Below are 26,922 nucleotides of genomic sequence, written 5' to 3'. Positions count from 1 at the left end.
TAGTATTAAGAAAATAATAATTATCAAATTATACACAATTATTGTATGCAACTATGATACGATATTGTACACAATTATATACAATTAATTTAATAATGATGGAATTATGTAAATACAATACACACAATAAAATCAAAAGATCTTCATTTTTTCTTATCATCTCCTTATATAATTTTCTTATAGAAACCTATATAAGAAATTTTGTCACGGTAAATTTTGTTATGAATCTTGGTACCAATAATTATTGATTAAAACCAAGCTCGGTCCTTCAATTAAGATGCTGCTATGAAAAAGGAATGACAATCTTGTTGCCAAGACAAACTACAACTGAATTCTAGGAAGTTCTTGCCCCAAAGTCTGGTTTTCTTTTGAAGGCAATACCTAGTGAGTGGAGTTAAAATTTGATGATGTAGGAAGTTAGAAGCAGTTATGCGATTCACTATAGCGAGCCGGGATTGATATTCCACGAGCAGTGTTTTGAAATTAATTTATTAACAGTAGGGTGGAAATTTAGGACAGAAAGTAATTACTAGCATGATTGAGCAACCACAAACAAAAGTGCAGAGTAATTGAAGAAGGCAAGGAAGTTGGAAGCGAAAAATGAAAGGAAACGAAAGCAGGTAAGCCAAGTGACAGAAAGTCCAAGTGATGGAAATGTAGGTTTCTGGTGAAGAATTAATTGACTTTGTCACGATGCATCCCGATTTTCAACAATTTGAGCTGGAAAGGTGGGGAAGATAGAGTGATGGGTGCGATCGATTAGAATGGTATGCGTTGTTGAGAAGCATAGGCATTGATTTTTTTGGACCATTTCGCAAATGGGGTAACAAATCCAATGTAAGCGTCGTTTTCAAGTGACGGGCAGAGATATTTTTATGAGATTTGGTGGGCCGCAACTTACTCCAATTTCAACTTTTTCACGGCACTGCACATGCTTCCAGATACCCTCCTTCCCTCTCAAAACCCTTTTGCTCAATTGGAATTCTTAGAATACCCCATTCATCACAACCAACCTTAAAGCCTAATCCATATTTTAATATTACATATTGCATTGGAATGTTTCTCAAGACAGAGCAACTTGCATGCGCCTATAGTGCTCCCTTTTTCTCACTCACCCCGACTCTTTTTCTTTACCTTTCGCTATTTCACACCCAAACGCAACCCTTTTTCCTATAACACTGCCTGTGCCGTATGGATAACTGCTTATCCGGTTAATCCACAATTAGCAATTCATGAGCTTCTGCATTATTAAAGCTTCAACCATAACAAAACACTTTTTTAAAAAGCCAATTTCGGTATCACGTGGATTATTAGTTTCGCCATCAAAAGACGTGAGAAAAAACCTTGTTTTCATTGTTTGAAATAATAAAAAGAAACCCAACTTGTTTTGTCTTACTTACAATGCCACAACACTTTCATTCCTGCTGTCAAACTAATTGCTTTACAAACAATTATTTCTAACAAACTAAAGCTATATACTTTATCTCAAATATCAATTATTCATTAATATCTTGCTTCCACAATTCATTTAAGATAATCAAGATATGAATTGAAATTTTTTTTATTTCATTTTCAATTCTAAATTTATTTGATTTATCACAAATTTAAAATTTATAAGAATTAAGATTTAAAATAAATACTTAATTATGTTATAGTATTTTAAGTTTTGAATGAATCCGACCTCTGATTTTTATTTATTTCAATCATTTTATTCTTTCATTTCAAAAGAAAATACGGTTTTGGTTAAAACATAATTAAACCTAAAATAAAATAAAATTATTAAGAGTATTACAAAATGGTAAATACGTCTAAGATGGAATTGGAATTAAGGGCTTAACGTGTAAAAATGTAAAGAATAAATAAAGTAGAATGACTTTACACCTTTTGCTTCCAGGGGTAGAAGAAAATGTAGGAGGAGTTCCACTCACCGCACTTCTCACACAGTCAAAGTGGGCCCTAAGGCGTGATCCAGCCTTTCACCCCAATAAGAGTTTTTTGTAAAGCAAATTCTTCCTGCACTTCAGTACTTCTTCCTGCACCTCCGTAGAGTTAGCAAAATGATCATTATACTCTTAATGGAAAAAATAAAAGTAACCTTAGACCCCCTCTTCCTATTATTCACTGTTTTGTTTTCAGCATTTATATTCTGGGTGGTGGGCCATATTAGCCTGAAGAATTCAAAACGGCTTCATAATTGTTCACATAGAAAGCCTTGTAAATTTCCATGCTCCTAAAATTATAATTAAAATCAAATCATCAATCAAATTTCTTCCATACTTTGGATCAAGTTTGTAATGTTGTGAATCATGTTGCTGTGATGTTTATATTTCTATGGTACTAAACATTGTTAAATTATTTTTGCAATTGAAGAGTATTGAAGAAAACTAGGTAACTTATAGAGCAGGTCCAAATTCAATCATCAAACTGAAAAGGGTCATGAAAATGATTAATTGCAGTAAAAGAGTGTCAAAACAAGAACCTGAATATATAGAGAAGTTCAGAGAAAGAAGAAGGAGAAACTTCGAGAGAAAGAGAAAGAATGAGTAAAAAAGGGTTTCATTAATTAGAGAATGAATGTGTGTGTTGTGTGCTTACAAAGAGTAAAAAATAATATAGGCACTAGGCATTAGTAAAAGCCCAAAAGATCCACAAAGGTCCAAAAGCAGAATAATAACAGTAACTAAAATACAGCAGTAAAAGAATGATGTTTGGCAATTTCTCCCTCCACCATATCAATTTCAGCATGCACCCAATCAGTTCTAGAAAATGACAAAAATACCTCTCCTAAATGACGAAAATAACCTTACACAAAAATGGGAAAATTTATTTTTGAATCTTTTATGTGAAATATTTTAGATTTCAATTTTCGGAACATATTTTTGAATTCTGAAATTTTTTATCCGGAATGTATTTTTAGTTTTGTGTTCAGAATTTTTTTTTCAACATGTATTTTTTTATTTCTCAATTATAATTATTATTTTGAAATTTTTAATTTGGAATAAGGATAGTTTTGGAAATTTAAAAAATTGATATGGTGGAGGTTAAAATTGATATGTTGCAGGAGGGTAGTTTTGAAAATTTAAAAAATTGATATGGTGTAGGTTAAAATTGATATGGTGCAGGAAGAATTTGCCATGATGTTTTAACAAAGGAACTAACGGGCCTGAATAGCCCGTTTCTTTTCCCTGCAATTGGACGTGGCTTTGAAGTAATAATTGCGATTCTATGTATTTTTTTTTTGTATAGGTGGAAAAGAATAAAATGGAGGGAATGGAATGTAATAATATCAAATCAAACTAGTTTTAAGTTGCAGATACGTATTGTTTTATAGGCAAAATAAAGTTGGCATACAAGATCAACGGTAGTACCAGAGGTGAATCATAGTTGAGAGAGAGAAATTGCAATTTTTATTCCTTAATTATTCAATCGATTCATTATAAATTCTAGCAACGCACTCAATTATAAAAAATATATTGGACCAACAAAAAGTTTTTAGTTGCTAATAGACCAAATGATTAAGATATTGATTAATTATAATAACAGGAGTAGAAATTGGCTGTAGATTTTTTAAAATCAAATATTGTAAGAAGAGGAAAGAAATTAACTAAATGAATCTTGTTAACCAGTATTCCATGGATATTTTTCAAGTAAAAATATAGATTTCTTTTATTAAAATATGAGGTCATAAAAATACAATTATAATAGGAAAAAACCTTTATTTTTAGATAATTATTGAACAACTATACATATTGACTAGCTTTTAACTGGTGAGATAAAATAAAAACTTTTGTTTTTGCAAGTGAAATAATAAAAAAAATATTTTCAATATATGAATTGGATGTGACATGAAATATCATATATATAACTGATAGTACGAGTAAAATAATACATAAAGTTACATAATAAATAACAATTACGATATTATTGAATGAGTCAATATACCAATATACGGGAAATAATATCTCCAACACAACAAATAAAACGGGTTAACACTTCCGTTAATAAGTAATGTTCAACCCATTAAGTAAGGGTTCATAAACTAATACTATAAATAGAGCTTGTAGGAAGAAATAAGGTACCCAAACATCAACATTTGTAGAAGAAGACTTGAAGTAATCAGGAGATCACCGAACAATAATACGTCCAATCACAAATACTATCTAAAGTCCTCAGTCTATCTATAATTAATATTGCTATATAAACTCCATGGCATTAGAAGATCATCTATATAATACTTTTGCTTCTAAGAGGAACCAGAATTACACATGACTAATAAAAAAAATAATTAAATAAAAATTACTATATTTATTAAGTTAAATATTATTTTATAAATTAAAAAATTATATTTAAAATAATTTGTATGATTAATAAAAATATATAAAATAGTTTATAAATTAATATCTAATCTTAAAATTTTAATTATTAATTATTTTAAATTTTAAAATAGTTATTATTGTAGTGTATATAACAAAATTTGTCTATGGAGTTTTATCCTCTAGGCGGTGCTTTGTGATTATTTTGGGAATGACTTCTTGAGAAAATGAGAGGGCAATTGCACCATATAACTGCACCCAATTTAAGTGGAAAAGACAAAAATATCCTTAATATATTATCTAAAATGGGTTTTTAATTTTTTTTTCTGGATTTTTAATTCCGGAATACAAAAGGCTTTTCCAGATCTATTTTTCCGAAATATATTATTTCAATTCTGAAATTTCATTTTCGAAATAAAGGATATTTTCGGGATTTTAAAATTGTGTTGGGTGCAGGTTCAAAAAATATTGGGTGTAGGAAGAATTTGTCATGATAGGACGGGAGTGAGAATAGCGTTGGGTCATTTAGGCCCACTTGAATGAAGCCCCTTTTCAAATACAAAGACAATTTTCATGATTTGTCACTGCTCTTATTAATTACCAACAATAAAGGCAGTTTCCAGACAATTAAGGTTGCTAATTTGAACATAGTGATTATTAAGCATTAACGTAACGTCAAAACAGTGCACCTTTTCTCCTTGTTTCATACACTGATCATTGGTTTATATCTATCTTTTTCTCTAACTTTTACTTTACATCTTCTATTATGATAGAATATTATATTTTTTAATTAATAAAAAAAATTAAAATAAAAATAAAATAATAATATTATTAGTTGTGAAAATGGGAATGTAAACAGAATAAAGTATCACACCATCATGATCTTAAAAAAATGATGTTCAAACTATCATCACTTACTAAAATATTTATTTAACTTGAATCTAAAATATTACTACCCATAATTAAATCGAAGATAATATTATATTAAGTTAGTTATAGTGCATTCAGAATGTTGTAATAATTTAAAAAATGTTACACTACGAAACATGTAATTACTGTTCTTAAAATTTTATAGTATTTTTTTAAGAAAATAATTAAGCATAAGTAGTTTTTCTTTCAATAGTTTACTTGAAAACAAATATTTATTTAATATATTTCAAAATTGTCCCTAGATAGTGAAAGTATCTAACTCTTTGTCAATTTCTATTTACATGTTTATGAAAAATTACTATAGAAAATAAAATACGACAAAAATAATTGTTCTTATAAATTATTTTCACAATAAATATTTATTTAAACATTTTCCTAAGATATATATTATCAAATCAAAGTATAATACTTAATACTTTTAAATCTCAATATTTAATTCATTCATCACTTTTAACTTTAGTTTTTAAACCATCGTGTTTACAAAATATCTTTAAAAATTTACCATATTCTTTTTGTCATATAGTATTAAGTTCATAATAATTATAATTTTATTAAATTCTTATACTGCGTTATTATCACTACAAGAAAAAATGTTTTTAAGAAACTATTTTTTTTTCTAAAATAATAAAATTAGTTATTATTTTAGAGACTAATTTAAAAACTAATAGTCTTAATTTATATATAAATTATATTATATATAAATAAAAACACTAATAGTATATTATCAGACTTTAAATTAGTCTGATAATACTAAATTTATTTTTTATCCGAGGCAATTTTATTCGAACCAAAAACATTTAACGCAGTGGAAATATTTTCTTAACAAAAAACTCAAACTCAAAAAATCAATTAAAAATGTAAATTACATTTTTTTTTATAAATTTCCTTTTTTCTGTTATTTAAATTTTTTATTTTGCTTGAATGATTTATTTAAATGTAAAAGGTTTTTATGCATAAATTAAAACATTACAGTTGCATTAATTTGATAAATAACTCGATAGACAAGTTACTGAATTAGCATTCACATATATAATTTTGAAAAACATATTCAACCTTGTACGCATTTTTTTTTTATAATTATAATGCATTTAATTATACTATTAATAACAACATATAATTATAAATAATGAAATAATAAAATAAAATTATAATATTAACAATTATATAAAATAACAAATATATATAACAATAATTATTATAATTTTCATATATTTTAATATATTTTATAATATTATTTCAATTCAATTCAAAATTATTTTGTATTATATTTTTTATTTTTTTTATTAAAATACTAATAATTATAAATATTATATATTACAAAAATTAATTTACTCAAAACTAAAAAAATATATCATAATTCATTATTAAAATAATTTTTAATAAAATTATAAATTTATAAACTTATATTTTTCACATTTAAAATGATTTTTAAATTTTCTTCCAACTATGATATCACTCACAAACTTTATTAAATCATACTCACAAGTCCACCTCCTTCTCTCCTTACAAATCTCTTCCCCAATCCAAACACAACTTAAGAGGAAGCTAATAGCATGAGTCAAACCCTCACTATTGGGAATCGAATAGCTTTAGCCAAACCCTCACTAAGTTGCACATGTAGACAATTTTCTTTTGTTTAGATAAGGTGTAATTGATGCTATACAAATGGGCATAAAGGGTAGAGTGGACTAAACACTCGGTTGTGTTTGGATTGAAGAAAAGATTTGAGAAAGTGGATTTAGAGTGATTTGAGAGAAAAGTGTAAAGAAAGTAAGATTATTTGGATTATGGTATATTAAAGTGTATTTGTGAAGAAAGTTTATTGAAGTTTGTGAGTGATATGATGGTTGTAAAGAGATTTTTTTTTTAAATGTGTAAAATGTAACTTTACAAATTTAGCTTTTTCTTAAAAAATATTTAAATGATAAAATATCATATATTTTTGTTTAAATTTTAGTTAATTAAAATTTTATAAATATATTTAAAAAACATTTTCATACAAATCAAATCAAATAAAAATAAAAATTAATTTTTATTATTGTTAATATTATTATTTAATAATTTATTTTAATTATTATTAAGTATGTAATTTATATTTATTATTGTTATTATTATTATTTTAGTTACTATTATTATTTATAATTTTATTACTTTTTTATATATAGTATTTCTATTTTAAATTTTAAATATATTATTGTTATTTCATAATTTTCACATGTGTATAAAAATAATAGTTAAGGATAGTTTTGAGTTTTCAATGATATGATATAAATTTTTTAATGTTTCATCGCTTTTCTTCTTTTGGCAGAACAGATGATTTTTGCCTTTCTTTCGCTAATCACCGCTTTTCAGTCCGTTCAAATCAGTGGACACAAACGAAATTTTTTTGTGCTTTTCAATCCGAGTGAACAGTGTCCACTCAGATGCAAACAAAGCCTATGTGTTTGGATTGAGGAGGAAATTTGTGGGAAAGGAAGAGAGTGAATTTGTGAAGATTAAAGAGGATGTTTGAGGATATGTGAGGTTGTTTGGATTGAGAGATGATATAGTGGATTTGTGGTGATGGTTTATTGAAATTTATGAGTGATGTGATAATTGGGAAGAAATTTGGAAATTATTTTAAAGATGTAAAATGTGTGTAGGTTTGAATATATTATTGTTATTTCATAATTTTTACATGTGTATAAAAATAATAGTTAAGGATAGTTTTGAGTTTTCAATGATATGATATAAATTTTTTAATGTTTCATCGCTTTTCTTCTTTTGGCAGAACAAATGATTTTTGCCTTTCTTTCGCTAATCACCGCTTTTCAGTCCGTTCAAATCAGTGGACACAAACGAAATTTTTGTGTGCTTTTCAATCCGAGTGAACAGTGTCCACTCAGATGCAAACAAAGCCTATGTGTTTGGATTGAGGAGGAAATTTGTGGGAAAGGAAGAGAGTGAATTTGTGAAGATTAAAGAGGATGTTTGAGGATATGTGAGGTTATTTGGATTGAGAGATGATATAGTGGATTTGTGGTGATGGTTTATTGAAATTTATGAGTGATGTGATAATTGGGAAGAAATTTGGAAATTATTTTAAAGATGTAAAATGTGTGTAGGTTTGAATTAATTAATTTCTTTTAATATATAATATCCATAATTATTTATATTTTTTAATAAAAAAATTAAAAAATATAATAGAAAATATTTTTTTTTTTTTGTTAAATTGAAATAAATTTATTAAATATATTATTTATGAAAATAATATTTATTATTATACACATTTGTTATTTTATATAACTATATATTTTTTTGTTGATATTATAATTTTATTTTATTATTTTCATTATTTATAATTATATGTTGTTATTAATAGTATAATTAAATATTTTTTAATTTTTTAAATAAATTTATACAATATATATTATAATAAAATGCATGCACAAGGGTATTTGGGTAAAATGCAAAATTTCTACATGGAATCCACACAAATCTCTTCATTAGTCTGAAAAATGAAAAAAAGACTCTCTCCTATGCACTTCCCCCCACTCTCAAAACTACTAAAACAAACACAAAAAGCACTCCCTATATCTGGAAATAAACATTACATAGTATTAAAGTTGCAATAAAAAAAATAATATAGTGGGCTAAGCCCTCCCTAGGTTGGACACTTTTTCAAGTATTATTTTTAAATAGTAACTCAAATCAAAGGCACACAAATAACATGAGAATAAAATCTTGTGTTTGTGTAATTTAAAATCTTGGCTCACCATTTTTTTCTTGAAAGATATCTACAAGTAACCTTTATTAAGTCCACAACAATAGCAACAATGAGAAATGAACTCATAACCATAAAATTAAACACAAAGAAATTATCATAACCAAGAATCAACCAAGAACACAAATTCAAAACACTAGCTACTCCAACTCCTACTCAAACCTCCACACTAGCTTAACCAACAAGGAGCCTTGAAGGATTGCAACAAGAACCTCCACACCAGCTCATCGTGGTCAACAACGCGCCATGAAATCAGGAGAAGAAGAAGATGCACAAGTTAGGGAGTTAGGAAAGTAGAATGACGCATGTAGAGAAATGAGACGCATTTTGACTCTATGAGCCTTACCTAGCATCAACTAAACCCTAACAATCTCACCTAATACCATGCGACGACTAAGCCCTCACACCCCACCTAACACTAGCGACGATAGAACCTAGCATCCCACACATAAGACTTTGCAACGATTAAGCCCTAACATTTCTAAAATAGTCTCTAATTTAGTTACTATTACAACTAATTATTTTGGTCTTTAAAAAATGGTTTTTATTTGATGATTTTCTTGTAGTGTAGTAAATTAAAAAACTACTTTAATATTTATATTTTAAGAATAAGTTTTAAGGTATTATTATTTTAACAAATAAAAAATAGGTCAGAATTAGAATTAGAGACACACTCAACATATCCTTCTAATGATAATAAATTTATGCATAAAATAATATTTACTAAAATTTATACAATTATAAAATTGTTATCAACATGTTTACTGTAAACGAAATGAATACAATTTAAACGTGTAATAAAAAAATTAATTTGATAAGTTCTATATTTCAAATTTTACATGAGAAATTTATTTTGTACTTTTATTCACTGTTATATAATTAGTTCTTAAATAAATAAATTGAGGGATGTTTAAATCATATAAAAAAGTGAACTAACTTTTCCAAGGGATAGAGAATATTAGTTAAACTTTACAGGATACCACTTACCAAAATTAATTTATGATGTTGCAATGATTAAAACTTTTTAAATTTAAAATTAAAAAAAAAAGTTTCACTTAAATTAAGTTCATTTATTTAGGTTAGTTAAGATTTCCCTGTTTAGTTATAAAAGAGTGTGATATGTACCATTTAGCCTAATAGGAGGATTAGCCAAATAATAAGATATTTGGATAGTTTGTCTGAGATACATTGTTCCTGAAAAAAAGAGTAAAACCTTCTAATTTGGGATAAATTTATTCTTAACTTAATACAATTAAAATTAATATTTTTAGTTGTTGTGATTAAAAAGGAAAAGCTTTAGCTGCTCTACGCACATGTCTTACTTAAATGCTATGAAATCAGTACTAAGAAAACAACCATAAAATAAGAAGCTTGGTAATAAAAATATAAAATCAAAGGAACTATATATCAGTAACTATTTTGTTTTGAAACTTTAAAGATAAAAAAAGATCAATTTTATAATTTAGAGGAAAAAATGAAAGTGATTTTAGGGACTAAAAGTATGTTTGAAAGTTAATTTAACTTTTATTTATGTTCCTTGTCCTAGTTTGTAGGAACCCTAATAAGTGGTTTAGCCGCCTAACAGCGTCTCACTAAGGTTAAAAGTAAAAGCTAACCTACACATTAACCTTTTCTTCTTCCCAATATTGTGGCTCATTATAGGAATAGGAGAAGCCGAAACATCATATCAGAAGTAGGAGTGAAGTGCTGTTCTAATTATAGTTGTATTAAATTCAACATGCTTCTCTCAGCGACTAAATTAAACCAAACAATTATGAATCATTCAACATTGCCACATTCAGATAAACTTACAATGCAGGTTTTATATGGCATATTAATTCCTTCCATTCCGATCAAGTACTTCCTTGGCGACTACATCACAACTCAAGATCTCAGACATCATAGCAAACCAAAGGACCTCGATTTTGGAGATGGCCAAAAACTTAAGAACCCTAAATTTTCTACACTTTAACATGTAAAAACATCCAATTTGATGCCTTCTTCATTTTGTTAAGTTACTTTACTAATTGTATGCTTGTATTAATCATTTATTTCTCTTCTTCCTATCTACTATCAAGAATTGTTCACCAATCCTTTTCCCAAACTTAATAGAAGTTTGAATTGCATGTATGCTACCAACATGCTAGGTAGCATAGGGTGTAGTGTTATGGGATCATCTTTTGTGCGTCAACTTTAGATAGCGTTTTACTGAACTACCCATTCACGAGATAAGGTTGGTAAAACTTGCAAACTTTTCGAGAATTATTTTTTACTGAATTTAATTTTTGTACACTTAATGATCTCCTTTTGAGCCCACGTTTTGTTTGGAACCTAACATCCTACCTTTTAGAGTTCACAGCTGGGAGCAAGGACATAATGCAGCAAGCAAATAAAGACACTAAGATTCAATTGAGGAATGGTAAGATTTTACCAAACTAATCGGTTGTTTGCAATACATAAATTCTTTCTTTGTTATGCATGCCTCCACCTCGATCTTAAATGCTAGTCTTAATTAGTTGTGTAACGGTGGTGTGTTAAAATCACCTACCTACTTTAATGAAAAAAAAAATGGATACAAGAAATATGCTAACTTAGCTTGATAGCCTATAAAGCCATTTCGTCATCACTTACAAAACTACCAACATACATTGTTCCTCTATTGCTGGAAGCTTTGTTTGGTGAGTGGTGCAGCCAACTCAACAACTGAGCAATGTGTATAGCTTTGTTTCTTTGGCAATGCCACCCACTGTACCCTTTTCTACTTTTGAACAACAGAGATGAATATCACAACAGGCAAGCATTCTTCTTATTGCTGTTTCATTTTTCTTTATCTAAGTTTTTGGTACTCGATGACTTGTGGAATATGCATGCACGTACATAATTGTTATTTGGATGAAGGCCTACGAAGCCGGCGTGTTGGTGGGAAGATTGCGATATTTTGGGAGGAAGAGACGAAATAGCAATGGGAACATGGTTGGCTTGTTCTACACAAGGAAGGGTGGCTTTTCTCACCAATGTTTTGGAGCTTCATACCCTCCCTGAGGCCAAAAGTCGTGGAGACCTACCCGTCCAATTTCTTAAGGTATGTTTAGAATCAAGGTTTTTGTAATTGGACTGTCTAACAGCATAGAGAAAAAGAAATGAGATAAGCATGTTGAATAGGAGAGAAAGAAATAGAATGATCTATTTTTTTGGATAACTAACTATATTATTGATCAAGAGTATTACTGTTATAGTTTAAGGGACCAAGTCCGCTATTAATCAGACAAAAGAATTGTTGGTATTTGACTGTAACTTAGTATACATAAATTGCTCAAAATTAATCTCCAAACTCATATTTTAGTTTTGTTTCTTGTATCCATCTCAACAAATGATGGCAGAGCAGCAAACAACCGAAGGAATTTGCAGACAGCCTAAAATCAGAGGCTCATTATTACAACGGATTCAACTTAATCTTGGCGGATATTGAGTCGAAATCAATGGTGTACATCTCCAACAGGCCCAAGGGACAAGCTATTACCATTGAAGAGGTTGCACCAGGGCTGCATGTACTTTCAAATGATAAGTTAGATTCGCCGTGGCACAAGGTTAATTAATGGATGCACAAAACTCAACTAAACCAAACCTTACTGTTATTGGAACGCCAATTTCTCTACCAAAAGAGTTCTAATTTGAGTTAGGTGATGTTTTTGCAGTCTCTGCGCCTTGAACTAAGTTTCAAAGAACACGTTGGCAAATACGGGGAAGGTGAGATTGGTGTGAAGGAGGTAATTGAAAAGGTAATGAAGGACAGAGTTAAAGCTGACAAAAGCGTACTACCTCATATATGCTCACTTGATTGGGAATTCAACCTCAGCTCCATTTTCGTTGAAGTAGAAACACCACTAGTACGTTTACAATTCATTGAACCCCATATTAATCAATTAATTATGGAATGGAACCTTTGACTTCATCTATTTACATGCAGGGTGTATATGGCACAAGGAGTAGTGCTGCATTGACAGTAAAATCAAGTGGGGAAGCAAGTTTCTATGAGCTTTATCTGGAGGATACCAAGTGGAAGGAACATGTAATCGATTTCCATATTGGGAAATTGAAGTAGAGAGCAGTCACGGATGAATTGGCCTAGGCAAGAGTAATATATGACACAATTCTAGCTTTACTATGTTCAATAATGAACTCTATCATCATTCATGAATAAGGAAGAATCAAAATCAATTGATCCATTCTCTTCATATTTATGTAATTCATGTTTGATAAGATATGCCTTCAATAAGCAAGCACTGGTAATAGAGTGCATGCACGTGTATGAGGATTAGCCAATGAAGTGAAGTTAATGATTGATAACATACAAAATTGGCCACAGAGGTGAAAGCTAAGACCAACCATGAACCCAATTTACGTTGAATGTTATTTTTAATCATCAAACTTGTTTACTTAGGACATCCCAACATTGCATCTAAGTTTCCTTTTATATGTAGGTATAGTTTAGATCATCTTTCAAATCCTTTTTAAAACACTTGCGTTACGTAAAGAGGCAATTAACTAATCACATAATAAAAAAAAGGTAAGAAAAATACGAGCATCGCATAGAAATAAATAAAAAAACATAAATCTATTAAAACATCTCAAGGTTACACATTCACTTAGAAATAACACTACTACTTAAGCTTAACTCATGGAGAAGAAAAAGGATGATCCAAACCTGACTTCCGGAATAGAAGAAACAGAACGGAAGAATAGTTCACCTACAATCCATGGCCCAGAGTCATCACTCCTTAGGGTTTTGTCCCCTTAAACACCTCTAATATATTCATTTATACTTAATGACCATAAAAAGGATCAAGCCATCTCAATGTTAAAAGAAATAATTAGCAAATAATATGACTCTTCACCATATGCGCCATAATTGTGGCCATTTTCATTGCTGGGGCATGTGATTCTCAGCTTTGTATCATAAAAAAAACTTGTAAATTATTTGTTTTTAAAATTTAGACACTAGTCTTATTGTTTCAAAAAATACTACTCGGGAATGCTAAAAAACAATTCATGTGCATGTCAGTTTGTGTAGTGTATGTCACGCCTTTGAACAATGACACAACAACGTGAAAGTTTTGCTTCCACTTAATTTAAACATCTGATAACTTTGATCAAAGTTGGCTAGGTATTTTTCTTTATGGAAGTTGTTTTTCTTTAGGAGGCATGTTATTAGGATTAGTTAATGTTTTCTGTTGGATCGTTTAGTTGGTCTTTTTGTATATATATATATATATATAGGGAACATTAGTTTAGGTGGTTTTGAATATCGGTTGAAAGATCCTCTAAATATTTTAATTTATTCTTTTTTTTAATAAAAAAACAAATCTCTTAACGTACGACATTCACGAGTAACACCATCCTCAATTTTTACTATAAAAAAATTATTAAATAAAAATTAATTTTAGATACAAAAATAATTAGTTATTATTTGATTAAATTAGAAACTATTTTATAAGTTAAAAAAATTATTAGTATCTAAAGTAATTTATATTATTAATAAAAAATCATAAAATAGTTTTTAAATTGGTATCTAGTCATTATTCACTAAGGTTTTAACTACTTATATTCTAAATTAGTTTTTTAAAGACTAATTTAAAATCTAAAATATCAGTAGTTAAAACCTTGACAGTTAATTTAGATACTAATTAAGAAAACATTTTGAAAATTTTTATTAATAATAGAAAATACTTTAAATATGAATAATTTGTTAACCTCTAGAGCTAATTTAGATACCGATTTACAAAACATTTTATAATTTTTTTATTAATAATAAAAAATAATTTAAATATGAATAATTTTTTAACCTCTAAAACTAATTTAGATATCAATTTAAAAAATATTTTGTAAATTTTTATTAATAATAAAAAATACTTTAAATATAAATAATTTTTTAACCTTTAAAGTAATATTTAATTTAAATATAGTAATTAATACTTTTTTTCTTTTAAATTTAGTTGTTATTTAATTATTTGATTGTAGTTATGAGATTGTAACCAATCTATACCAAGGTATAAACCATTTTATTTTTTTCCCGTAGTTAAGCTCCAAGTTACTTCCAAATTCCCTATTGATATTCAACCTCTTCAACTCTTCAAACCTAAAACTACATCTAACAAACTTTAGAAATAATAAAAAAGTTACGAAAAGAAAATTGCGAAGAATTTACAATAGGACTACATCTAAATCTATGAAAAAGGGAGAGAGATAAAGAGAAAGAGTGCAAAACATGTTAACTATAGTACAGTTACAAGACAGTGCAAAATTAGAAAAAATCCTTGTGTGGAGAATTTGAAGACGTAACTTGGGAAGTTTTTTATATGTGGTATTTAAGCATCATCACCTCATATTACTCTATACTAGGAACATTGTATTCTCATTAAGTTTTAAATTTAATTTAGACTTAAATATAAGTTACTAATTGAGACTAACTCTGTATTCTCATTAAATTTTTAATTTGGACTAAAATATAAAGTTAACAATTGAGGGGTTAACGGAGCCCCTAGAGTAAAAATGTTTTAGAATCTATTTCTAAGTGGTTGAAGAACTTTAGAGGATAATAAAGATAATTAGAAATCTAGATGATTGAGAGATATTAAGACAATAATATTTAAATTTTATGAAAATTGGTTCTCTCATAATCACTCTTAGGTTATTCAGAATAGTGAGGATATTCTATTTTAGGTAGATAAGTGGTTAGGGAATTACAATATAGCAAAAAGTTGGCCTAAAATTTATTCAAATGCTATTGAGAAGACAATATAACCATGTGAAATTATGACTGAATTTTTTTTTTTAACTTAGAATTAATGAATTAAGAGAAACACTTTTGGAGTGTCTCAATCCTTATTTCTTGCGTAATGTGTTCAATGTGCTCAAAATGTTTGGAAACTATTGAACATCTATTTTTTAAGTGTAGAATAGCAGAAAAAGTTTGACATATACAAGGTATATCTAACATAATTCATTTTAATTTCATTCAAAACTTCAATCATTTCGTTCTATCTAGGTAAGAAAGGTAACTTTGTCAAAAAAAGATTTAGGTGGACTTAACATGATCCTTATAAAAACAAAGAAATCAAATTGTATTTAATCATGTCGTAATGTTCAAGAAATTTTTTACACAATATAAAAATGTGGGTTTGGGTAAGAAATTTTACCCTAAATCGTCATTTTCTTACTCTGGTACTTTAAATTCTATTGTGTGTATTAAATGCTTGAGTTAGAAATAATAAAGGGCTATATAGTGGGGTTTGTTTTTGGATTGTATTCTGGGTGTCCCTTTGTTTGCCTCTCTCGGGCTTTGTAGGATGCTACAATTCTTTATCTGATCTGTAAGGGAAGGCTATATATGGATAAGCACTCTATGAGAGACTTCATATGTCAAACCAAACGCAGAACTGAGCACAGAAGACAACGTATTTACAATTCACTTTTGTTGTAACATTTTTTTAACACACCATGTATAATTTAAGATATTGGTTAGAGTGGTCCATGGAAACATAGATCAGTATAGATCATTACTGAAAAGTAAGGGGAAAAAAATATGTAAAGTATTTGCATGTTTTCGAAATTTTTATCTTAGTTATTAACGTCGCTAAAAACATAAATTAAAGAAACAACCTTTTATAAAATAATTAATGTTAAAAAAAAATTCAATTTTTAAGATATTTTAAAACATATTTTGGTTGCCGGTTCATTCACACTTGTTTATGGATTTAAGGCAAACTCGTTGATTTTGAGCAAAATTAAGCTCAATTATTTTTTTTATGCACTGGTTTTACTGATGTGCTTTTAGTTTTTAAAATTAAGAAAATTCAATCCTTCCGATTATTTTCTTTTACTTTAGGTTTATTTTCTTTTACTTTAAACTTTTAAAGTATGTGTTCCTACTAGGGAGATGAGACCTGCAGAACTATTGAAGTCTTTTTCTTGGTTTTTTTACCATGGGGTTATTTTTTTTTTGTTTTTACCAAAATGGGTTCGTTTAAAAAAATTACAAATTTAGGCAAGTCGTGCCAATTCGGCACGACTTCATATGCAGAAATCGTTCCAATTAGGCACGACTTCTGCCATGTCATACTAAAGTCGTGCCAACTTGACACAACTTCTGCCCTGTCATACTGAAGTCGTGCCAACTTGGCACGACTTCTGCTCCGTCATATTGAAGTCGTGTCAAGTTGACATGACTTCTGCCACGTCATATTTTTTTTAATTTTATTGTTTATATATTGGATAGTAAGTTATGTAATGTTAAAAATTAATTTGATACATAATTTTCTAAGAGTGTTAGTTTTAAGGAACAAAAAATTGGATAATCGTGTATGGATCATGTTTGACAGTAATGTAATACAATAACTTGATTATTTGATTAATTAAAAAATGAAGAAAATTGTTATTGAATTTGGAAATAAATAGATAAATGAAAAATTATTATATTTGGAAAATAAATAGAGAATTATTGTTGTGAATTTGCAAAATAAATAGCTTGAGAAGTAATGATTTTACATAACACGGGATGAGAAGAAATTAATTTTTAACATTACATAACTTACTACCCAATATATAAACAATAAAATTAAAAATAAATTATGACGTGGCAGAAATTCTGCCAAGTTGGCACGACTTCAGTATGACAGGGCAGAAGTCGTGCCAAGTTGGCACGACTTCAGTATGACAGGGCAGAAGTCGTACCAAGTTGGCACGACTTTAGTATGACATGACAGAAGTCGTGCCTAATTGGGACGACTTCTGCATATGAAGTCGTCCCAATTAGGCACGACTTGCCTAAATTTGTAATTTTTTTTAAATGGACCCCATTTTGGTAAAAACAAAAAAAAAATAACCCCATCATGGTCAAAAAACCCTTTTTCTCCTTCCTTCGATCGGTCAGGTTGCTGGGTGATGAACTGGAGTTCCTCTCGTCCTCCTGCTTCTCCTTCAACACTCGGTCTCGGGTGAACACCAGATGGTGGGGTACCTGCGAAGGCACTCTAACGCTCAAGTCAGTAAAGCGGGTAGTACTCTAGTAGATGAACATTAATAAATTACATACCTTTCTACTTGGGATGTGTGTTATTTATATTATTATAATGGACTTACCTTATTGGGTCTGATTAGCGGAGTGGATCTCGTTTAGGATCGTATTACCTAATCCTTAATGACGGATTAATTTCACTGACCTTGGTTTGAGCGTTAACTGTAGTATGGGTCGGTCGACCGGCTGTGGTGACTTTACTCGTCTCGGACAGGCATGTCTAGCTTCGACCAAGTCTCCTAGGTCTCAGTCGCCTCGGCCAAGATTCGCAGGACACGGCCAAGACTCTCAGGACTCGGCCGGATTCCCATGGTCTCGGTCAGGGAGTCCATGTGTCGGTATCGCCCATACCGGTACACCATGAAATTCTAATTTTTTTCTCACTTTTTATTAGTATTCTAGTTTAAACCATGAAAGTATTTGAATTAGTATTCCACTACTCTAAACGTACTAATTAAAATATTAAATTTATCTCAAATTAAAAAACATCTAAATGTTAAAAAATCCCTATAAACATTGAGAAATAAAAATGGAATAGGAGTAAAGTGGCGAGTCCTTTCCGAATGTTCTGAAAACCAAAACCAAATGTTTGCAATAAATCCTAAGGTTGAAGATTTTGCTACCCTCTCTCTCTGGTCTGGGAAATTAGATCATCACGATCACCTGTTATTGAGTCGGTTGCAGACAAGTGAAGAAGTCGTGAATTTTGTTTTATGACAGCATTCAACGCATTCAAATCAGCGAATGCTGATATTCTGACACATATGCTCCCGCAAGAACATTAAGGAGGTTGTATTAATAAGGATGATGTAGACCTTAGTGTCAAAATTAAAAAATAGTGGTAGCTAGCGTATAAAATTGGGCTCTTAGTACGCAGACGCAGAAAACGCGTATGTCACCACCACAACAACATCTTCCCTTCATCAATTTAATTAATAACACAAGGTGTTTGCAGTAAACCAAAATTGCTAATCCAATTTAATATGGGAAATGAAAAGTAAAAGCGAAGAAGTAAGTATTAAATGGAGGGAGGTTTCTTGTATGACTTAATTAGCAACTGACTCAACGTTTTGGCCATTCTTTTTAATATTTATCTCACATTGCATTTGGTTCCTTCTCCATCTACCACCTGCCAAGGAAAATTGTGTATTATTATTACACGCTTTTGAATCAATTCAAGCCTGTTCAATTTCTCATGCTTTGGGTCAAATTGATTTTAATTTCTGAACACTTTAAATAAAATTATAGTATATAATTACCATGAGAAGGTCAGACACTGCATTGGAGGTTGGTCGACAAGTTGGTTTGATTGTTGGGGACATGAAACTCAGCAACAACTGCCCAGTGGCAGATGGCACACCCCACTTCACTTTATCTATATACATAATTATTAATTATTAAAAATTTAAGATGTGTAAAGGGTAAATTACTTATCTACATAATTTATACTTTTATTTTCTTATTTAGCATCCTTTTGTTTTTATTTTTCTATCTAGCACCGATTCAAAAATAAATAAATAAATAATATTTTTTTTTATAATTTTAATTTTGAATGCATTAAAAAATAAATATTTTTAATGTTTAAAATAGTTAGAAATATAATTAATGAATAAAGAAATAATTTTTTATAAAATAAAAACAAAAAAGTAATAAATTTAAAATGTTTAGTTTAATTTATTTTTTAAAATGAAGAAAATAAAAAATTAAACTCTACAACAATATCAAAGTTGAATCTATAAACATAAATTAATATATATTTTTATTATTATTGATGATGTAATCATGTTAATTTCAAGTAAAAAATACCGGACATAATTATAAAAAAAAACAAAGTCAATTAGTATTAATTAATAGTGGACATACAAATAATATTGAAGTGTCTACCCTAAATGTAAAATCCTAAAAAAAAAACTAATGCAAATGCTACTTAATGCTTAAAAATGAGAAGAAGAAAAATACAAAAATAAATAAGTATAGAAAATAAAACAACAACAATAAAATTAAAACAAAAAACAAAAATAAATAAAGAATGGCATAAAAAATAATAACTAAAAACATAAAAGATATAAAATAAAGGCAAAACAAAATAAGATAAAGATAAAATATATAAACAAAATAATTCAAACAAGATAAAGATAAGAGATATAAGGCGATACTAAATAAGTATATGTTGATCATTAAAAAGAAAATAAATGAAAGATGATCATTCATTTAATATTTTCTTCAATGTTACATTAAATAGTTTGTGCGAAATAAAACATGATTAATGACGAGAAGTGTATAATCCAGTAATGTTGGGACAAGTGTTTTTTGTGTATCATGGTGTTTGACAATATGAACATTTTTTTGTTCCATCATGTTGTTATCTTATGTCCATATCAGTCCTTATTCGACTTGACTTAAGCCTCCCCTTTGAAGTTCTTTTCATGTCGGGATTTGGACATAGTATTTGACCAATGTATACAGACCAATACTCTTCATTTCTGAGTTCCATCAAATAGTCTTTCGTAACATAAAAGACCTATTACAATGTTGCTATTTTTATTTTTTATATTTATTTATTTTTTCATTTATTTTTTCTTATTTTTAAGCATTAAGTGTAGCAATTGCATTAGTTTTTTTTAAGAATTTTACATTTAGGTAGACACTTCAATATTATTTGTGTGTCCACTATTAATTAATACTAATTGACTTTGATTTTTTTTATAATTATGTTCTATATTTTTTACTTCAAATTAACATGATTACATCATTAATAATAATAAAAATAAATACTAATTTATGTTTATAAATTTAACTTTATGTTGTTGTAGAGTTTTTATTTTTTTCATTCTTAAAAAAAAATTAAATTAAACATTTTTAATTTATTATTTTTTTATTTTTATTTTGTAAAAATCATTTTTTTATTCATTAATTTTATTTCTAACTATTTTAAATATTAAAAAAAATTTAATCCATTTAAAATTAAAATTATCATTTTTTCTAATTTATTATTTTTTCTAATTTATTACTTTTGAATTTATTTTTGAAATAGTGCTAGATAGGAAAATAAAAATAAAAAGATACCAATAAAAACAAAAAGGTACTAAATAGAGAAATAAAAATAAAAGATTTAGATGGAAAAATAAAAGTATAAATGGTGCTAGATTGGTAATTAAGCCGATTAAAGGAGACTTTAATAATATAAAAATAACTATCAAATTAACGCGACTTAAAAATTGTATATATATGAATGATTTAAATAAAAAGTAATATATTACAAATAGTATTTACATATTACATTAAAAATTGATTCACAAGTATTTGATATTTTAGATATAGGTATGCTGGATTCAATAATTTATTTAAAATATTATTGAATTAATTTTTTTTACATTAATATGATTTACTCAAATTTTTTTCATTTTATTAAACTACAATAATATATATTATCATATAAATAATAAGTCTTATTATTTCTATTGATTATATTTCTATTTTATTTTAATGTATATTCTTTTTGTGATTATATTTCTATTAGTAATTAATGGATCTATTAATACTTTTATGCATCTATTTACACTGCCTACTACAATTCGTAATTATAATTTCTTAAATTAACTTCATTTAAATAGTTGAAGATTTTTAACTGAATGGACTAATATATTTTTACAGAATTTCTTTAAACTCGCCAATAAATTCAAGTAAAAACATTTTTGAAAAAATAATTTATAATTACAAGTTCACAATTAAAGGGTGTAAATAAACTATGAAAACTAAAAATAAACGATTAAAAGTTTTAGGAAATGTAAGTTTAAAATAGCAAGCAAGGAGATTATCGGAGGCAAAATATAATTAGCTATAAAATGAAAACAATCACAAAAATAGTTTCCTGGAGCCAAATTATACATCATGCCTCTCCACTAAATTAAAAAGAAAAAGAAAAGGCTGTGGTATATATGCACATGGAGTGGATAGCTGTATATGCGTTGAGGCACAGCACTCCATTAAAACATGGGGTCTAGGTAATAATTGTAACGTTTTCTGGCGAACTCTAACAAGCTACCATAGGTTCGGTCAGCAATGCCCACAAATAGAGCCTCTGTGTCTGGGCTAAAGGATATACCAGCAATCTCGCCAAATAGATCTATTTCTTGACCTTGTACATAACCAGAATGAGAGTCAAAAATATGGACGAAGTCTGCAGGCTCAGCCATAGCCAAAAACCGTCCATCAGATGTGAATCGTAAGGCTCTTATTGCGCCCATTCTTCCCTTTAACACAGCTAGAGATTGTGAAAGATTTCTTATGTCCCACAACCTGCAAGTTGTGTCCTGATTCCCAGTAGCCAATATCCGTCCATCCGGGTGCCAAGCCGATGCAAAAGAGTAGTCCAAGTGACCTTTTAAGCTTCCAGTAACCTGGGCGATACCATAACATTTATAAAATTAGAAATCACATTCAAAATTAAGGAAAATAAAACCTTAAAAACAATTGCAAATTGAAGTACCTTTCCATTGTTAGCATCAGCTATCAAGCACTCACTGCTGTCCCCAAGTACAGCTAACAACTTCCCATCCGGGCTAACAGAAATATTCTGCAATGGCCATTATGTAAACATAACTTCTATGTTCAAAAAAAATAAATTGAAGAGATGAAGACTGTAGTAACAGGAATATCAGTTCATGATACTCACATTAACAGACCAATCATAGTTGAAACAACCAAGAGAAGCAAAATTCTCTGCATCAAAAACCCGAACTTGGGAATCATTATTTGCTGTGATGACTCTCAACGATCCACTGCAAAAGGTTCAGTTATATAAACTTAACCAAAACAAAAATTTAAAACAAAAATGTCTGCATTTAGCTGCTTACGCTGGATTGCGGTAAACATCCACAGCATTGGTTATGGCAGTATCATCTGTAGTTATTTTATCACAAAATAGAACTCCAGGCTGCTTCAAATTCTGGTCCATGAATAATTCACACAATTTAAAAACGGGGCGCTTCATACAGTTAATTATTGAGTTGGAAAGAAATTATAACCCTACCTTGCATATAAGCTCACCATGGAAACCACCGGCCACCATCAGATTTTCCTTAACAATCATGGTGCTTATTTGCACTCTGGAGACAGGCTGAGCCAAAAATCCAGGACGCTTCTGCATATGAACAAAAAAACACTAGTATCCAATGCATTGAGCACAACTGTAACAAATCTGATTAACTAAGTGGCTACGTACAAGGCTTGGAACAATTGGTTTGGCTACGTTAAGCACTTCTTTACCCCTTCGTAATACTGCGGACCAGTGCATAACTGAGTAGTTTTGCATAAGGTATACATCATGCTTCGAAGTTGCCCACAACAAATTCCTCAGCTGCATATATTGATGACATCAATATCAACACCCAACAGGGAAAAAGTAAGAGAAAATATAATATGATAAACAAGCCACCAAGGTCTAGAATTGAACATGACCCTTTAATTATAAATATTTCTGTCAAATAACAATTAATCTAATTGTTAGAACTAAGAGTAGTAGGATGTACGATATCGAAGTATTGTTGCATTAAGCTGTTGTTTTAGTATATTGTGACTCCTAATTGATTCAGAGTTTGTGTACGTGTCAGGTGACATTGGACTTAAAGCACAGAATTGTATATCTTCGTCATTTCCATTCGAGCAAAAGAGGCAGAATTCAAGTGATTGGGTGTTAAATATGGACATGATGCATGCCAGTGGCCAAACTACAATCAATGACTCCGATTACTGGAGGGAGAACAAGACAGCCGAGAACGAAAAGGCTATCGTTTTAATCATGTGTGAACACACCAGTGATAGTTTAATTTAATGGAAATCAACAATCACCGAGACATACAGTCTCCAATTGGAAAGCGGGTACGAATACAACTGAAGAAAACTTAATCATGTGTCTTCTAAACAAATAAAAGTGCTTCATGATGATGAGGCGGAATAAGAACTTTTCTAAAATACAATAGAATTTATCAAACAACCACAGTTCTATACAGTATGAGTTATCTCCATATTATTGCTAAATGTAACATTTACATCACCAGTCAGGTAATAGACTATCTAGGTACGAAAAGGACTGAACATACAATAAACATTAATTAAATGATTAGTATTCTATAGACAAGAAGAACGTAAAAATACACAAATAAGCATGAAGCATGAAGAGGTAAAAGCCTCTCTTGACAAGGAAAAGATCAAGACTAACTAATAACAGATATTGTTAGAGCCCTCTCAGATGTGGTCAGATATTTTCCTATCATACCATATTATAAGGTCCTGCCACGCTGCTCACTTTCCACCTGCTTTAAAAGCTGACATAAAGAGATAAATAGAGGACCCAAATGCAAAAACAGGTTAAGCAATAAATTAAATTGCAGAAAAAAAATAGGGCAACAGCTATTACTTTCACAAATAGATATCAATTACAGAGAAGAATGCACGCATGCATATGTTTTATAAGGGTAATGGATTGTTCATGCATAAAAAGCAGCAAATATAAATGGGAAACAAACATTGAATTATTCAAGCAGCAGAATGCAGTAAAGATTATTCTTCAACCGTATAAGTACAAAACTTTCTACTGTTATAGTATTAAGTCTCTCTAGTAGTAAATAAGAAAGCTAAATGCACTGTTAAAAGTAAAAGAGAACATACAAGACGATCTGTCAACCATGTAAGCTTTCTCCTCCGGCAGGAAAGCACATCCCAATAACATATTTCGCTTAAGAATCCAAAATGGTTTTTGCTAATTAACGAAAAATAAAAATAGACCAAGGTAGGCTAACTTTTATAGGGTAAGACTGCTAGTTCCACTTAGAAACAGTATTGATGCAATACAACACAAAATCATTATTTTAGTTTTGGGAAAAAAATGGACAAAGTCGATAAATCTCTGTTACTCTAATCCAAAGTGTTGCATGTGGATGTATGAAGGTGCTGTGTGTGCACCATCATTATATTGGAAGTAAGCATATTAATATACATGGAAGAAAATCTGTTCAAAGGAAATCACCAAACTTAAGAATGTCAAGTCATAGCATAGCCTTTATGCATTCATACCCATAAATTAGCATGAAACAGTCATGTTTGAAGAAAAGAATATCTGGCATCTATCGAAGATATTCTCTTGAAAATTGACTTCATTGATTTTATAATAAAGAAAAATTGATAAACAAACAGACTGTAAACGGACGGGGAGAAAAGCTTGAGGATCAGTGAATAAAATTCTGGGTTAAAAAGCCCTGAAGTAGGGCAAATGATAAGAAAACTGCTGAAAATATCTATCAGAAAATTTTCTAAACGAAGATTCAATTCTTTTTCTAAAGAAATCCGGGCACTGTAAAATTTTCCCAGACAGATTAATTAATGATATGATATATTATGTTCCAGAGGAAAAAGCTTTCCACATGTTAATCTTAAAATATACAAAGCTTAAATTTGACTGAGAATTTATCCATGTAAAGTACCAAAGAGATCCAATTCAAACCCTTATATAAAGGGAAGTTGCCTTTAATTCCATGTGTTTAAAAAAAAAATACAAATTACATACCCTGCAAAACTGGCATAGGAAAATTATGCACAGCAAATTTTTCAGTCAGATAACTCTCAGCCGGGTATGGCTGTGAGGCGAACAACAGTAAAGAAAAGCTGCACGCATTAAAGCAAATAACCCTTTTATCTGATAACAGTAGTCCATAAAAACCAGAATAAAAATTATTACAAAAGTATAACAAAGACGATAACATGTAAGATAAATGAACGCATGCTCGTAATTTTAATTTTTTTAATTAAAATTATAGTAATAAACGTTTAAAGCTAACATGTAGCTGTGAAAAAGGCGTATCGCAACTGAATGACCCTTATACCCTCAAATGTTCAGGAATCTACATAATAAGCGACGATGAACAAAGCCTCTACCTGAAAATGCACGATTGTGGACTTGACGAGCCTTGTATTGAAGAAGAAGTCATAGAAGGTCTTCCCCTTCTGCACGTTCAAGCACTCCTGCGAAAAAGAAATATAGCCTAAGAAAAACGGTTCGAAATTATATTAATTTTGTTTACTTACGAACTATTACTAGGAACCAAAAACAAGATAGAGAAACCTTATGAAGGTGGTGGCGTGAACGGGAGAGGCTCTCGTAATTTTTATACTGCTTCAATCGAGTCTCGCGGTACTCGTCTCTGCTATAATTGAGCCTCTCCCAGGGGATTCCCTGGATGTCTTTCCCGTTTCTTGCTTCTGAAGCGGTGGTATCAGTCTTTGCATTACTCTGTTGTCGCAAAAGAGAACCTTAATGAATGAAATAAAAGGAAAGAAAAAGAAAGAAGTGAGAGAGAAGAAGGCGTACGGGTAGAAGATCTTCGTCGTCAACGTCGAAGTCGGAATCGTGATAGTCGGCATGGGAGGGTTGCTGAGGAAGAATGTCGGCGGAGTTTTGGCCTTGGAAATCAGGAACGTCATCGTCGTGGTAGTAGTCGCCGACGCACTCAAGATCGTCGTTGTTGAAGTGCTCCATTTAGAGAGAGAATAAGACTATTGAGATGAAGAAAATGGCGTAGAGTGAAAGTGTGTGGTGGTGTACTTATAGAGTGGAGCAGCGAAGAAGAGATGGGAAGCGAAGCGAAGCGAAGGGGAGGAAGATGGGTGGGACCCGCCGTTTCGGTATTAGGCGGAGGTGGAATCTTATGAGCTATATTTAATCCACCGTTACTTTACTGTGTCCCTGCCGTTTACTTCTAACCTCAAATCAACGCCAGAGCCCTTGCCTTTTCCCCTTGGGTTGGGTTAGGTTTCGGCCCAGAGTTTTCATTGCTACCACCACTCTC

General features: G+C 29.7%; 2 protein-coding genes across 5 annotated transcripts; one reads left to right on the top strand and one right to left on the bottom strand.

Annotated features, from left to right (window-relative positions):
• The first annotated feature begins 11,632 nt into the window (after nucleotides 1-11,632).
• Nucleotides 11,633-13,266, top strand: LOC137822975 (transport/golgi organization-like protein (DUF833)). Its single transcript, XM_068628036.2, has 5 exons — nucleotides 11,633-11,799; nucleotides 11,905-12,088; nucleotides 12,387-12,593; nucleotides 12,702-12,893; nucleotides 12,974-13,266. Exons 1-5 carry the CDS (start codon nucleotides 11,717-11,719, stop codon nucleotides 13,106-13,108), a joined length of 801 nt encoding a protein of 266 aa, XP_068484137.1. The 5' UTR covers nucleotides 11,633-11,716; the 3' UTR covers nucleotides 13,109-13,266.
• An 8,627-nt stretch (nucleotides 13,267-21,893) lies between these two features.
• LOC137820121 (Transducin/WD40 repeat-like superfamily protein) lies at nucleotides 21,894-26,922 on the bottom strand. Of its 4 annotated transcripts, none has more exons than XM_068623954.2 (10): nucleotides 26,445-26,920; nucleotides 26,199-26,366; nucleotides 26,012-26,098; nucleotides 24,357-24,396; nucleotides 23,304-23,438; nucleotides 23,112-23,222; nucleotides 22,936-23,027; nucleotides 22,755-22,860; nucleotides 22,569-22,655; nucleotides 21,894-22,479 (listed from the first exon to the last, which is right to left on the bottom strand). In XM_068623954.2, exons 3-10 carry the CDS (start codon nucleotides 26,062-26,064, stop codon nucleotides 22,066-22,068), a joined length of 1,038 nt encoding a protein of 345 aa, XP_068480055.1. In that variant the 5' UTR covers nucleotides 26,065-26,098; nucleotides 26,199-26,366; nucleotides 26,445-26,920; the 3' UTR covers nucleotides 21,894-22,065. The 4 variants fall into 4 exon arrangements, with proteins under 4 accessions (XP_068480055.1, XP_090151248.1, XP_068480054.1 ...); XM_090295122.1 differs by having other exon boundaries at nucleotides 25,644-26,098; nucleotides 26,445-26,653; XM_068623953.1 differs by lacking the exon at nucleotides 24,357-24,396 and having other exon boundaries at nucleotides 26,445-26,922.

The sequence above is a fragment of the Phaseolus vulgaris genome, chromosome 9 (genome assembly GCF_051622355.1).
Source record: "Phaseolus vulgaris cultivar YP4 chromosome 9, ASM5162235v1, whole genome shotgun sequence".
Taxonomy (NCBI): Eukaryota; Viridiplantae; Streptophyta; class Magnoliopsida; order Fabales; family Fabaceae; genus Phaseolus; species Phaseolus vulgaris.
Note: the sequence above shows the minus strand (reverse complement) of the source record. Positions and strands in the feature narration are given on the sequence as shown.

Coding starts and splice junctions, on each gene's coding strand:
- LOC137822975 (XM_068628036.2), top strand. CDS start 11,717: ATGTGTATAGCTTTGTTTCTTTGGCAATGCCACCCACTGTACCCTTTT. Junction 12,089..12,386: donor TACCCGTCCAATTTCTTAAG/GTATGTTTAGAA, acceptor AAATGATGGCAG/AGCAGCAAACAACCGAAGGA. Junction 12,594..12,701: donor TAGATTCGCCGTGGCACAAG/GTTAATTAATGG, acceptor ATGTTTTTGCAG/TCTCTGCGCCTTGAACTAAG.
- LOC137820121 (XM_068623953.1), bottom strand. CDS start 26,612: ATGGAGCACTTCAACAACGACGATCTTGAGTGCGTCGGCGACTACTAC. Junction 23,439..26,011: donor CCACAATCGTGCATTTTCAG/GTAGAGGCTTTG, acceptor CAATATATGCAG/CTGAGGAATTTGTTGTGGGC. Junction 23,028..23,111: donor ATGGTGAGCTTATATGCAAG/GTAGGGTTATAA, acceptor TTCATGGACCAG/AATTTGAAGCAGCCTGGAGT.